The following is a 14,625-nucleotide window of genomic DNA, read 5'->3' on the forward strand; positions in this document are numbered from 1 at the left end:
TAACAAGAATATCTAACATGCAAATTTATTTCCCATTTTAAGCTTTAGGGATATGTATTGCTTGTGGTTTTGGTTTTTGGTTTTGTTTGAGAACAAGGGTATAGGGCTACCTGCGATAACAGCTAAAATGTGTTCCCTTAGTTTCTTTTTACTATATTAATTCATATATTTTCATATCTGTGTAAATGAAGATGTAAATCTTTTCTTCAGCTAAGTAAGCACAGCTTCTCTGACATAGTTCTTTAGAACCACATATTTTATGATTAGCAATTAAGATTGCTAATGACTTGTGTAAGAGTTCCATACTGGATAAAACAGGACTTTAATTGCTGGTTTAGTGGTTTTAATATGCTGAGTCCAGCAATCCTTTTCAGTAGTCATGAAAAGAAAACCATGAAAGGGAAATGATAAGGCCATCAACTTTTCATAAGCTTTCATTTTCAGAATACTAAGGTGTGTTTCTATGGAGTTCTTATTAGGAATATGAAATTCATGATAAGAATAGCATATTTCTGTATGTTTGCAGAAGATTAATGGGAGATTTTGCACTTGAAAGAAGAATAAAAATATATATTTGAATCAAATAATATATATTATATAAAAGAATAATATATATACTTGCTGAAAACCACTATACACTTGAGCTGCTGAATGGAAGCTGATAGCAGAATAAATTAACCTTTAACCTATTTAGATTTTTTTCTTCAAGTATCCATTTTTAAGATGCATCAAGTCTAGTTAGAACTCTGAATAACCTTTTTTTCTGCAGTTAGTTTAATACTGGTCAGAGTTCTGTATGGCATGGTCCAATGGTTAACATGTCATGGTGTATAAAAGATAAAGATGATTGATTAAGAGGCAATTCTTTGGAAAGAATTGATAACCCTTTTAAGAAAGTCTAGATGCATAACTTAGGTAATGATCAAGAGAAAAGTATAGAAGAAAAAAGAATTTGCAAAGTTGAATAGTCACTATTTCAGCAAATATTGTGTTTGGGTTTTGAGTTTGTTTTTTTGTTTGTTTGTTTGTTTGTTTTTCTCTAAACTGTTACAGGATAGGGCGTGAACTTTCATATTCAAGGTGGGAGTTCTTGAGTGAAACTGATTTATGACTTGCCAAGAACTTATCTCTCCTAAATCTTTCAGACTATGCCAGTGCAAGCTTAAATATCCCTGCCACTTAGCATGGATAAACCAGTGTTTCCCCCATCTTCTGCTTATCAAAGTTTAAGTTCACCCATAATCTTTGATATTACAAGAACAAGGAGGGCGTTGCTGCATCCAGTATCCAAACCAGACTGTTGGATGCTATTTCAGCCATAGCTGACCACACCACATGTGCACTGTGGCATGTAGCTTTCCATGCTTAGGAAGCACTGCAGGTGGTCAGATGTACCACTGAAAGATCCAGATCCACCTATGCCTCTTAACCTGCATCTGCAGCAAATATTCCTTAAGCTGCAGTAGGTGACCTATTCCTGCTATCTCTTTAATATTAGATTTTGAAATCTTAGTTTTCTCAATTCCAGCTGTGCCCAATAGGAAGTAAATGTTTTCTCGGACTCAGAGACATAGGTAATTAATAAGATGCACAGCACTCCAGAAATACAGCTCATTATTTGCAACTCCATGTAGCAGGTTAGGACAGCTGGAGAAATAAGATGTGGCAGCAGTGTAGGGAATATTGCTGTGTGCATTGAAAGAAGGAAAACAGTGCTCGGGAAAGAAAAGAGAACTTGTCTCAGAGCTAAAGCCCTATTGCTGCACTACTTATCAACAGCAAGAGGTAAAAAGAAGGGAAAAGTAGCTTTAAGGGAACAGAACAAGGTCAGCTGGGCTCTCAGCAAGTGCTGGACCTCTGCTTTAAAGTTACCAGCCAGTGTGTTTGTCACTACTTTGATAGCAGGCTGAAGGGGGTGGGATTTGGACTGAGCTTGGCCAAGTCCCCAAGCAAACGGGTATCCTTCATCCTAAGTATGTGGGAAGAGGATTTGAAGTTAGGATTACACAGTACAGTACCAGCCTGGCCCCTGCAGCAATTACAGGGTTGCAGCCAGGCAATAGCTCTGTCTGCTTCGCTGTGCAATTCAGGGGAGGGACTGAGTCCATGGGCAGGATGCCCTCTTAGAACAAGCCATCCATGCCACCCTTTCACACTTGGAAGTCCCACATGCAAGTGGAAAAGAATGTTGTAAAGGAAAAAGGAATTAAATCATTCCTATACTAAGTATTTCCTTTGCTTGCATAGTGGTTACATCTGGTTGGAAAACAATGCTTGAATCATTGTCCAGTTCTGGCTCTCTCTGACACCACATTATATAATTTCCCATTAAATAAAAACATTTGGTATTCTTTGTATATATGTGTTGTTTATTTGCGGTTTATATTATCTAAAAAGATAAATGGTTATTTTCTCTGGCAATAATTGCTTTCCTCCTTAGCTTGTCTCAATGATTCTTCTAATTAAATTTTAGTAGTATTGCACTTCATTAGTTCTTTAAAAATAGGTACTATGTTCTAAAATATAAAGTCCAAATAACTCTCATAAAGAAGCTGTTTGATCAAATTGCCAGTATAAATTTTGTGGTATTTTATTTGTGTGCATAATGTGTAATAGGTAGAGCTCTGGTCCAAATATTCGCAATTCTTTACTAAATAGTGCAAATTTATCTGTGAAGTTAATTTACCTTTAGCAGCCCTGAAGTATAATATTAAAAAGTTCATGATCATAAAATATGGTAAGATTGTAGGTTCTGCCTATCACAAAATAGAGCTGTGGTAGACCAGAAGTACTAAGACCATAATTACATTGCAGTTAGCAGCAGGAAGGATTAACAACTCTCATAGAAAAATACTGTATTTTAGGACTGCCTTTATTTGTTAAATTAATAGACCGGTTCTCTGTTTTGACATTAAAAAACAACTGTATTAATGTCCTCAGTATGTTCAAGTTTAATTTTAACCCTAGTTATTGCTATTTTTATATTAACTAGAAATAAACCCACTATTCTATTACTGGGGTTTATGTTCTGTTAAGTTTCTTTTGTTAAAAAAAAACACTGCAGTTGTACTTTGTCAATAATTCATACAGACAAAAAAGTCTGAACTGGATAAATAAATGGAGTAAATAAATTGCTTTGATTATCACAGAAGAGACATTTATGCTCTATTCATTAGCATAGACTCTTTATTTTATTAACTATCAGCATGTTATTTGTTGTATAATTGGTTTTGATGTTCCACAAACGGAGTCAGAGTCAGGGTGACAATAAATAGCACAACAACTATAGATAGCCATTACAAAATAACCATGACTATTGCCAAATGGTATGCTAAAAACTATATTGATTGAAAGGATTATAGTGGACTTCATAATATAGGGGGATTTGCTAATGAACCAGATTTCAAAACATGATGAAATTTACTTTCTTTTGCTTCCTTTTTTTGTTTGTTTGGTTTTGGTTTTTAAGATTGTTTTAATGAGCTGAGATTTCATTGGGTTACAGTCTCAATGAGGAGAGCTTTGTAATAGTTATTAAAAATGTGTTTTAATTAAGTTTTATTAGTATTCAGTTTTGATTTTTGATCATTTATTGATCATTTTGATCGTTTTGATTTTGGAGGAAACTGCTTTGGAGAGCATCTTGTTGAGATACCTGTCTGGTAGTGTAGCATTTTCTTTTAGATATATGTATTGGCTCTTGTAAGTTTTTTTTTTCCCCTCAAGAATAATTTTTTATCTGACAACAGCCATCGCTTAACAGCCAGCATTACTCCCAGATCTTACTGCTGTGGTGTTTAAAACATAGACTTCATACTTTTCGTACTTGTGCAGGTGCTTTTGTACCATGCACTTACAACAAATTTATCAGTCTTATCTCGATTACATGGTGATTACATAGTTCTAGAATAAATGTGGATTTATCTAAGGAAAACAGCATTTTGAAAGTACTTGTACTTTAATAATTATATTCTATACAGCTGTTTTTAAGTGTTGAAACATACTTTATAAATTGTAGCATAGTTGAGCGTGCTATGTAAAGTGCTATAGTATATTTTAGTATATCTTAGAAAAACATGTAGGGTATTATGTAAATCCAAACTCTGTTAAAGTAGTGTTACTGTTTTTATTTCTTTGTAACCTTCACTGTATGTAGTGGGAAACTGCTCTTAGGTCTTAGATAAAAAAAGTCCCACATCTCTTACACTCTCCTGGTACAACATCTGCTGCAAACCTCTAACCATGTTAGGGGACCTGTGCTAAAATCTCTTCACGTTTTTGTTGTACAGGGAGAGGGGGAAGCAAATCTAAGTAGTTCCTTGATCTTCCTCTGTTATGGATAGTATCTCTTTGCCCAGCTGTTGCTGCTGCGTAGAGAGACTTGTGATTTCTCAGAGCAGATTTGGTCAGACAACACTGAGCAATAGAAAGTCGTCAAACTATTGTTTCATTCCCTACAGTGTTCAGGGTTTTATGGCTTTGAAAGTACTCCTATATGTCTTTAACTTTTAAGCAGAAGTAAAAGTAAAGAGGGATTAATTTCTCCGGGGGAGGGGGGGAAGGAGTTGCTGCCGTGTGTTTGTCTTTTTGGTGAGGTTATTTTGCTTGGTTGGTTTTAATTTACCAGAGTTATTCCATAGACGATGAATTAGCTGCTGGTTGTACGTACCTCAGATACCTATTACTGTTCCCCAGACAGGAGGAAATCTACCACTACTTGAATGGCAAGGGGGAAGGGAGATTGGAAATGCCTTTCCATAGTGTGCCATGTCAGGGCAAATGCCACACACTGACCAAACTGAAGTTGTGCTTGTGGGCTCAGTCAGGCAGCTAAGCCTAATTCAAGAGATTAATATGTCTATTCAGTGCAGTAGGAGGCCAGTGAAACCAGGGCATTCTGTTTGCCAAATGTAATTTTGAGTATATTTGTTGTAGATGCTGCCAAAATACAAACAAACATTGGACTGGGATTCTGGAAACCCCATCTGATGATGGTCTATTGGCTGCCCTGGTTCCTCAGCCAGGTGACATCACAATATCATTTGAATTAAGCAGAAAATAAAATTCTTGCAGGAATAGTTTACAAATAATGCTTTTCATACTCAGTTTTCTTGTTCCAAAATATTCCAGGCAGTTTCTCACCACTGAGCTTTTTATGGTAAATATGATTTCAAGTTAATGATTCATCGTATTTCAAAGTGTCTTATATTTTAATTATGAGTGTGGATAGGAAAATTAATTGAAGCAGTTAATGTGGATGCCTTATTTGCAGATGTATTCTAGTGGTTCCTCCTTTACCTGTTGGAGAAAAAATAAGAATAGTAATTAAATTATTGAGCCACTTGTCACCTTTTCTTTTTCGTAAGTGCAAAATGCTAAATTAAGCAGTTTTAGATAAACTTTTCATGTGGTCTTAAAAATACTGAGTAGCATAGCATAGGTTTGTATATTTCTTCAAATCCAAAAACTGTTTTCTGGAGTTTCTTTTGAGTTTGGTTGTTGTTGTTCTGTTGTTTTCAAAGAATGCCCCATATTTGGGCACAATAAATGCAGCATGATTTTCTTTAGCACTTAAAGCAAAAAAAAAATTTCTTTAGTAGGTTTTTTGCCAAGTTCTACTTTATTTTTAACAAAATACAAATTTAATTTGTATCTGAGCCAATTTTGAAGCTCTGTAATAGATCACAGGAAGGGTAAGCCTTATATTTAGAAAATCAGTTAAGTAGTGCATCTTTGGCCAGTTACTTCATTTAGATTTATAACGTATGCACTAGTCAGTGTCAGTCTTAGACTTTGAGGAGCAGCTAAGGAATGATTCTGTTCCTTAGTAACAGTGGAAAATATGCCCACTCAAACAGAAGTGGACTTAGATGGTCAATGGATTACTCTGCCATTTATTTATATATTTGATTCTGATGAAAATTATTAATAATTTTGCTGTTAATCATAGAAGTACTAAACTAGTTCTTCACCAATAATCCTATTTCAGATTTAAGATGCACCTTAAATTTCATGTACTGTGGATATTGGAGATTTAGTCTTTACATGTTCAATGAAGAGCATAAGTTTGAATGGTTTGAGTTTTCCAGCCTTAAGCCTGGAGCACCTGATTTCTCCTTCTGTTGTGCTGTATATCCTGGGAGAAAAATAATGTGTTTTGTGTCATTTTTTGTGGGTCATTTCCAGGCATACTTCTAAACCTGTACATTTATTTCAGAAAAAGTGGTTTGTTCCGTAAGGTAATGTAACTTCAGTACTCTGGAAAGTTAAATGTATCAAAATTAATAGTGACTGCTATTTTGCCTCCTTTTTTTAACCATTGAGCAGTGAGATGTTTGTAAGAATGGCTGCTATGTAGGAGGTTTTAAGAAAAGAAACTCAATTTTTGCAATAATTTTCTAATATGCATATCCAGCATTATTACCTTACAGTCAAAACTGAATATATAAGCAGCATTCATTCATTTACAGGAATTATCGGTGTTTCACAAATGTACCAACATTTTCTAGTTTGAAAAACATGTATGATTGCCACAAAACCATGATTGCCACAAAACAGAAAAAATCAGTGTAGTGGACCAAATGTGTGACCAATGTAGACTCCTTTCTAATCTCATGCTGGAACAGTTTAGCTTCATTCACTAGCTGTTGAGTAGCTTCTGTACAGGCAACTGCTGGTTGCAGATTCTAGTAGGTGATGTCCTACAAAGTCCAAGTGCTGAGGTCTGCTAGAAGGTTCATGTCTGTCCAGTGCCTAGAGGGTTGGTTTAGGCCAAATTTGTTTGAACAGTAGCCCAAAGGAAAACCAAAACAGTGCTTGAGAACCATGAATCAGTTGTACCAGTTCACATTATAAGTCTGACCCAGCAAGTCTTGGCACTGCAAAGAGTAAAAGAGCCAATTTCACAAAACTCACTGAATTAACTGCTGTGTCTTAGAACTGATTGAAAGTTACTTTTGTAAGAGGAAGAAAAAAACCCACCTTTTGTGGAGGTAGGCATTTATCATCCCTCCACACAACCTTCCTCCTCTGCAGTGCTAATTTATTAATTACAGTTATCAGCATAACTGTCAAATAAATAGATGGAAATAACACCTGTATAACAGTTTATTAAAAATGTGCTCTCTCAAGTGTAATAGAAGCATTCTCATGCTCTGTTATATTATATTATTCATAATTAAATATAGTACTGCACAACTCCTTTCTTGTCTCATATTGCAAGAACCAGAATAGCAAGACCATGAAACAGGTGAAGCCAAAATAATTAACATGCACAGACCAAGAAAAAAAAAAAATTCATTTTCATTTCTGCTCCCTGCTCTTTACTGTAACCACAGGATCTTTGCTAAATGCTCCTACAGCCTTCTTCCATGAAAGCAGATGCAGAGGAGGGAGAATGGGGGACAAGGAAAATAAGACCCTCATGAAGGTGAAGAATTTCACTGTGTAGTTATACATGATATTGTCATAGTTAGGGTTGGAAAGGACCTTAAGATCATCAAGTTCTAACCTGGGCAGGGACACCTCACACTACACCATGTCACCCAAGACTCCATCCAACCTGCCAGGGATGTTGCAGGATTCTGATTTATAGCAAGATAATGGTTGTGGGTTTAATTGCATTCCTGCTTACTTATTCCTGCTCTTTAGAATAAATCTTAATATATTCATGCAAAAAAAAAAAAATGCACATGCTCACAAATATATGCACATATACAAATGTGCACAAATTATCTGCATTTTGCAGCAAAAATAGAGCACCTATGAGAGGCAGGCAAGCTTAACAACTATGCTTACTCCTAAGATTGCCTTATAACACCCATCATAAAATTCCACATTGTTTGTTGTAATGGAACTCATAAAAAAAAATGCCTTTTGCTGCTTTGCCACAGCTGAAATTTTAAGGAATTTTTTTTTTTTTTTCTAGAGAGCTCAGACAGGAGATCTCCAGGGGATCTTTTTTTTGGAAAGTTTAAAACGTGAACTTCATATTTGGCCTAGGGTGCCTTTTGCATCATGTTTGAGAGTTTGTGACCTTTAGGATCGCCATTTATTGAAGAAAAACAAAAAGTTTAACTTCCTAAGTTTGGTCAAATTGGGAATCTTATGAAACTGTCATGTGTATGAGCTCAGGAGATAGTTGGTGATAGTAGATTTTCCAAAGAGTGCTTTCACAGATGACAAGTTTCAGCATACAGATGATGATTTGAAGCTTTGTCCTGCTGAGGGTCATGGTGGATTTTAGTGCTGTCATCAGAACTGACCTTTAAGATCATCTAGTTCCAACACCCCATGTATGCCTTACAAAACCAGGAACCCACATTTTAGGGCCTTCTGAAATGAAATTCAAATCACCACTTAAAATTACTTCTGTTGATTAATTTTATCTGTATTGCTATATAATTAATGTTGAAAGAAATTGAACTGTTGTTTGCTGTGCTATATAAAAGGCATACCTAGAAAGCAGCAAACCAGAAGTCAGATATTCTTCGTGTTTGCATGTGAAAAGTCTAATTAGGGAAGAGAATTTTAGCACTTCTCAATTTAGTCGGCAACTCTGCTTTATATGTTGTTGTCTGCAGCTCTAACCCACCTCCTAAAGAGGTTCTAAAAATGTTCAAGGTATTGAAAATTAAAGATTTTTATAGCTCTTTAAAGAAGTATGGGTATTCCCCCCTTCTCCATACCTAGTACTGGCATACTGAAATGATATGGGCATCGGATGTTACAAACTGAAATTAGGTTGAACATCTTAAATGTGGAAGATACATGTGGAATTTTTAAAGAACTATACACAAAATGGTACATGAAAGCTTCTAGAGCTTGGTTGAAATTTGCAAGTGTGTAAGATGTATCCAGGTGCCCCATGATCGGGATACCAGTAGTGGTCTAAACATAGTAAAGTGCAGGTACATGGAATTTGCACACTTGGGCAGTATTGCTTTCTTTCATGCGTACTATTTATTTTTCTAACACTGGACGAAAACTACAGTTCAGTTACAATTAATAGGTGCTTTCTGAAGTGAAAGACCGAACAGCAAGTATTTCTATGAAAGTTACAGGAAAATCACTAAATGTAATGGGATCTCAGCTTTGTTTGGGATACTGAGGTGTGATTGCTTACAAATAATCATTGTATAAGTACCCCATTCCTATACACTAGTGTGTGAAAAAAATGTATTTTTTTTTTGTTTTCTTTCCACCTAGGAATTGCTGATATTTTTGCAAAATTTGCCCACAGTACACTGGGGAAATGAAGAAATCAGTGTACTCCTAGCAGAGGCCTACAGACTGAAGTTTGCATTTGCAGATGCCCCCAATCATTACAAGAAATGAATATAAAGAACCAAAAATCGTGAAGACCAATGTGTTCTGCAGTATTATGGCATCTCTTCTGGTTGTGCTTTCAGCTCATTGCTCTTTCATTTGAATTAAGATGACCATTAAAATTGTGTTAAAATTTGCAGAATGAGAACAGAATACCAAAGAAATGGACAAAGCAGGATATTGAGCATAGAATGAACTTGAAAGTGAACTTTTTTGTTCAGCATGAAAAAAAGAATTCAGAGTCTGTCACATAATTTTCTTCCTTTTTTCCCTTTCTTTAATTGAAGTCTGTCTAATTTATGTCGAACAATTTTTGTATATACCTAAGACTTAAAACTACTTACGGAATGATTTTGTCATTGCTTCAGCATCACCTGCCATGACTTTATCAGCCAGTTTTGGTCAGTAAAAGTTATTTCCTTTGAGTGGGAAAAAAAGAACTTTTCAGTGTTGTAAAGATCAAATGAGACATGAGACAGCAAGGCCTGGGTTTGGAGACCTGGTTATAAGTCAGAAGACACTGATATTCACACACCATCTGTTGTTTTCCCATGCAATTGGGTTAGAATAATAATGTAAGAGTAGAGAAGGTTGCACTGGAAATTGGTGGCATTTTTCTAAACATTACTCAGTCTTGCAGAGTGCTGTATAAGCTTTTTAGCCCTACAGAGGAGTTACTTAATGCTGAAGAGTCATCTGTAATACTAAAGTAAATCCCTCTCTATATATTTGAGAGTGTATTGAAAATATCAAATGAAATAGAAGACATGGTCTTTTTAAAGTAATTAAAGCTTTTCTTTTGAGGCCTTTCAGTTTTTCAGCTTGAAAGTTCACTTTTAAGAAACATAAGAAGAAGCATGGTTTACAAAGCAAGATACATTTTTATCTGTTGTTGCCTTATTCTCCATTTCTAGCATGTTAGAAAAGTAGTGTTTCTAAAGCTTATTTGTTAAATAATTGAATACCCTGTTTTCCTGATTATTCAGAGGAAGCGAGAAGAGAGTTCCCAGTAACAACAGCAGTAACTGTATACTTGGAAGTCTTCTATGAATTTGTAGCATAAAATTAGTGTTTCTTCACATTATCACGGGATACTGAATAATTTCTTAAAATCACATAATTTAAGTGTGCTATTTATTTTCAAGAAAACTTTTCAGATAAGATTTCTGATGTTGCTCTATTAGATGTAAATAACTGTTATTACTTTGTGCCTACCCTACACATACAGGTATTTAAGGGTGACAGCTGCAATAAGTAACATGGTGGAAGCTCAGAATTGTTATTCCTCATTTTGGTTCTCGAGTTGCACAGTGTTGCCTGAAAAATGTAGTGCAATTTTAAGTTTGGGAAATAAAAGATCTGTAAGAGGTTTTCTCTTATGACTGGTTTTTGGAAGATTATTTTCAAGTTCTTAAAAATATGTAGATACATATTTTGAAGAAAGCTTTCTAGATGTGTTATTTACATTAGTTTCTTTAGGGGCCTTAGTTCTTAGTTCTGGGCACTGACTTTATAAATAATTAGGTGTTTCAGGGTAAATAGACTAAAATACATTTTTACCAACACATGATGATGAGATGTGTATTTTCAAATTATATGAAAGCTTTGGTAGAAGAGAAAAAAAAAAAGAATTAATTCAAAAGCAGGAATGTTTGGTCACTTGGATGCATTTCTGTTCCACTGGTGTCAGCTGGGGGTTTCAGTTGCATTGGATATAAGATCAGGCCTCCTGGATTGCCGCATTTGTGCCTAGACTGTGTAGTGGATCCATGTGTCTTTAATGTCTGTATATTATTTTCTGTAACTTCAGTTTATGGTCTAATGTATTGAAATTTATCTTTATGTTTACAAAGAATGTCATATTGTGCCTAACAGAGTATCTACCAATAACAGAATAAAAGAAACCTGAAATTCATGACCATTTGTTTTAAACTTAGTATCTACAATCATTTGTTAATAGAAATGTGTATTACTGTAACAAGAAAAGACACACAGCATTAAATGTACAATGTTGTAAGAGTTTTCTATAGTTAACTTTTTTTTAATTAAGGCGTTATTTAGGTAGTTACATGTAACATGGAAAGTTGACCCAAAGTTGTCTGCTCTGTCAGATGCTCCTGCATAACATTTATGGGACTGGATATATAAAATGTTCTTTGTCGGGTCCACATAGTTGTCTGCCACTTCCTTCAAATTCAACAGGTACCTCTTACTTCCCTTGGAAGAAACTATTTACATTAGAGGTCACATTTACTACTATGTCTGTGTCAGAAGTTGAATATTGTACTTGAGCACATTGCTTTTTAAGGATAGGGGAAGTTTCCTAGTATACTCACCATGCTTATTTATGTAGATATAGAGTTTTCTGGAAAATAAAATATAGATCCATAAATAGCACTTATATATCTATACAGACGGGAATAGTACATAGAAGGCCAACATTTATGCAAAAATTCAAATTTTCAGTACTGTAGAATTTACATAAAATACATCATTTATTGGAAAACCAACCCAACCCAACCCACCTCACATTTAACAATTCTACATCTCAGGTAAAATGTCATTCCGAAGAAAATATGACATAGAAAATGAAGTACCATTATTGTTATTACATCCCATGTACTTATTTTTTTTCAAAATGCATGATTCTGAATATTATAAAATTCCTTTGTAATATGTATTTTCTTATGAAGGAGGCATCTTGACACATTACTAGTCAAACCAGGCAGTCATTTCCTAGAACTCATGTGAAGTATTAAAACCGTAGTGTCTAAAATTTGTGTTTAAAAAAAAAATCTGCAATAAAAAGCTAAAACAAGAATGTACAATTAAAAAAAAATATGATTACAGCATTTGAAAAATGTAAGTAACAAACATATTAGTTAACTATGTAAATACAGGACATGGAGTAGATAGAAATGTAAGTTGAAATCTTATATAACTCTGTAATATGTTATAAGAAATTACTTTCATTATTTTTTTGGCTCAGCTCCTTATGGAATGGCCCATGAATTCGTTTTTAACTTCAGAACTACAGAAAGAAAGTATCTGAAATTCCACTGTATGCTCCTGACAAATATTACCACCGAGGCACCTGGTTAAAACTGTAAAACTGATGAAAGATGAGGAAATAAATGCATATTTATGAAGTGCTATATAGAGTGGAAAGCTTTCTTATTGTTCTCATCAAGCACACTGCATACTACTACATCAAAGCATGTTTTTGGTGTGTTTGTGTTCGTGTTTTACAGTCTCAAAACTCTTCATCACAAGAGCAAATGGAGTAGCAAACCCTCTGTTCTCGGTTACATTTCTGCAACTCTCTGCCACTGTATCTTGTATATTTTGCAAGTTAATAAGGAAGCTTCCAAAGGTATGTCTGTATATACCATATACACAAGGTGCTGAGCGTTTTCTGAAAAAAAAGCAGATGAAGACCAATTTGACACCAGAGCTGAATTAAGGGGCAGGCAGAGAAAATCAGGGCAAAGCAAACAGAGGAGGAACAGAATTCTGGACATCTCTGGAGGTGAGAGAAAAGGGGAAGCCTCAGCTCTGTGGGGGGAAATGGGAAAATGTAGTGATGGGGTCAGTGACATCTGGAAGCTTAAAGATGATTTAAGTAGATTAGCAAGCAAGGAGAAGCGTCCTGTACACATAGGAAGTTTGAGTCCCTTATGTCAATGGAACTAGTGAGAAGGGAGACTTCCAATAATCCAGATGAGTCTGGTAAGAAAATATACAGGCCTGGTTATATGGAAGGCAAAGTTAATAAGTTCTCTGTTTAGAACTCCACACAGCATTCAGTGAACAAGAAACACAGGGAGGCAATGGGCAATCTGTCTGTTATGTGCGTGACGGTGAATTGTAACCATGCTGGTTTCTCACCTGAATGAAATTCTCTTCATCTGCTATAACCTGCAGGATGAAGGTTTCTTCATCTGTTTTAATCTTTGGAAGATCCTGCAGAAAATCAGCAAGAGAAGATTTTTCAAATTATTTTTTTTAAGCAGAAATTATCAAAAAAGTGAAGTAAAGGCCCCAAGGTCTCACAGGAAATGTGCTGGGAGACGTAGCTCAGAGCTATTTGTAGATTTTCTTGTACAAGAGCAGTCCTGGATACCTATCTGACATCTTGGACAGATATCCCACAGATACAAAGTGCAACAGAATGGACATTCTGGAAATCTGATCTGTACTTCAGGTCACTTCCTCCTTGAAAACTGAGTGGGGAGGAAGGTTAGTTCTTTGTAGTGCTTTAAATTCTTTGGAGGTGGGAACATGAGGAGAAGTGGAAAAGCTCCCAGTCCAGCAATCACTCAGGCAGGATGCTGTGCCATGAGAAAGAACGTCATCTCAAGTGCTTCTAATCACTGTATGATGGAGAGTGAAGTTCCTGAGCAATTTAATTCCAGAGCATTTGCATTTTTATAAGTTAAAACTAAAATCTTGCATCCCATCTAATTCCTTAAGCTTAGTGTAGCTGAGGCAGCACCAGAGTAAATAATTAGATTGCTATGGCACCATATCAAAGTACCTTTTAACACTTCAAAATCTTCTCTATGAACCCTACATTTGAGTCAAGATACATGCCAGAAATGAGAATGATGTGATGCTACAGAAAGCCTCTCAAAGACAGGTGCTCTGAAACTTATGCACATTTTTGGCCAAAAAAGGATATCCTACAAGCTCCCAAAAGAGAATTAATGAGCACAGTCAGTAAAGCGTAGTTGTGAACTGCATTTCTATATTTATGCTTGTGATCAAGCTTCCTCAACATAGAAAATTAAAGTCTGAATTTGCCACCAGTATCTGTGGAGATCCTCGGAAACTTAGACTCCAGGCACAACTTTAAAAGTCTGAACTGCAGTGCAGGTATTCATTTTGTTCCTAATACAAAACTATCTAGTAACATAAATCAGAAAGGGTCAGAATTTCTAGCAGAAGTGTACTGAGTGTCCCTCGGTCTGCCTTTGTTATCAGATTAATCTAGATTTAGTGTATGTATTTGCTTTGATTTTCCTGTTATGTATCCTTCACAACAGATTCCACTTCTGCGATATCTGGATTTCGGGGCCAAATCCACTTTATTACAGGAATTCAGGAATTTCTTAGCCAACCATCATCTTATCCAACCTGTGCCTACTCAGAGATCCTCCTCAGGGGAACAAAAACATTGAGTTTCAGAGCAATAGAAAAAAAACACCCCAAAACAAACATGGAGAATAGAAGAATTTTATTCCCATTAATTTCTGATTTACAGGCAGGATGAAGAAATGAGCCTCTTGTGGGTATTTG

The 14,625-nt window shown here is 35.5% G+C and overlaps 1 protein-coding gene across 2 annotated transcripts in view; it reads left to right on the forward strand.

The window, feature by feature from the left end:
• The window catches only part of TBC1D22A (TBC1 domain family member 22A), a 169,894-nt gene extending 159,535 nt beyond the window's left edge, over positions 1-10,359 (forward strand). For both annotated transcript variants that reach the window (XM_061467491.1, XM_061467492.1), the window contains exon 13: positions 9,208-10,359. In XM_061467491.1, coding sequence (XP_061323475.1) covers positions 9,208-9,336 — 129 coding nt within the window. In that variant the 3' untranslated portion in view covers positions 9,337-10,359. The remainder of the gene's footprint in view (positions 1-9,207) is intronic.
• Positions 10,360-14,625: the final 4,266 nt, after the last annotated feature.

Source organism: Pezoporus flaviventris, unplaced genomic scaffold (genome assembly GCF_033815535.1).
Source record: "Pezoporus flaviventris isolate CSIRO_AGI_PZ_B2104156 unplaced genomic scaffold, CSIRO_AGI_Pfla_v1 ptg000045l, whole genome shotgun sequence".
In the NCBI taxonomy this organism is placed as follows: domain Eukaryota; kingdom Metazoa; phylum Chordata; class Aves; order Psittaciformes; family Psittacidae; genus Pezoporus; species Pezoporus flaviventris.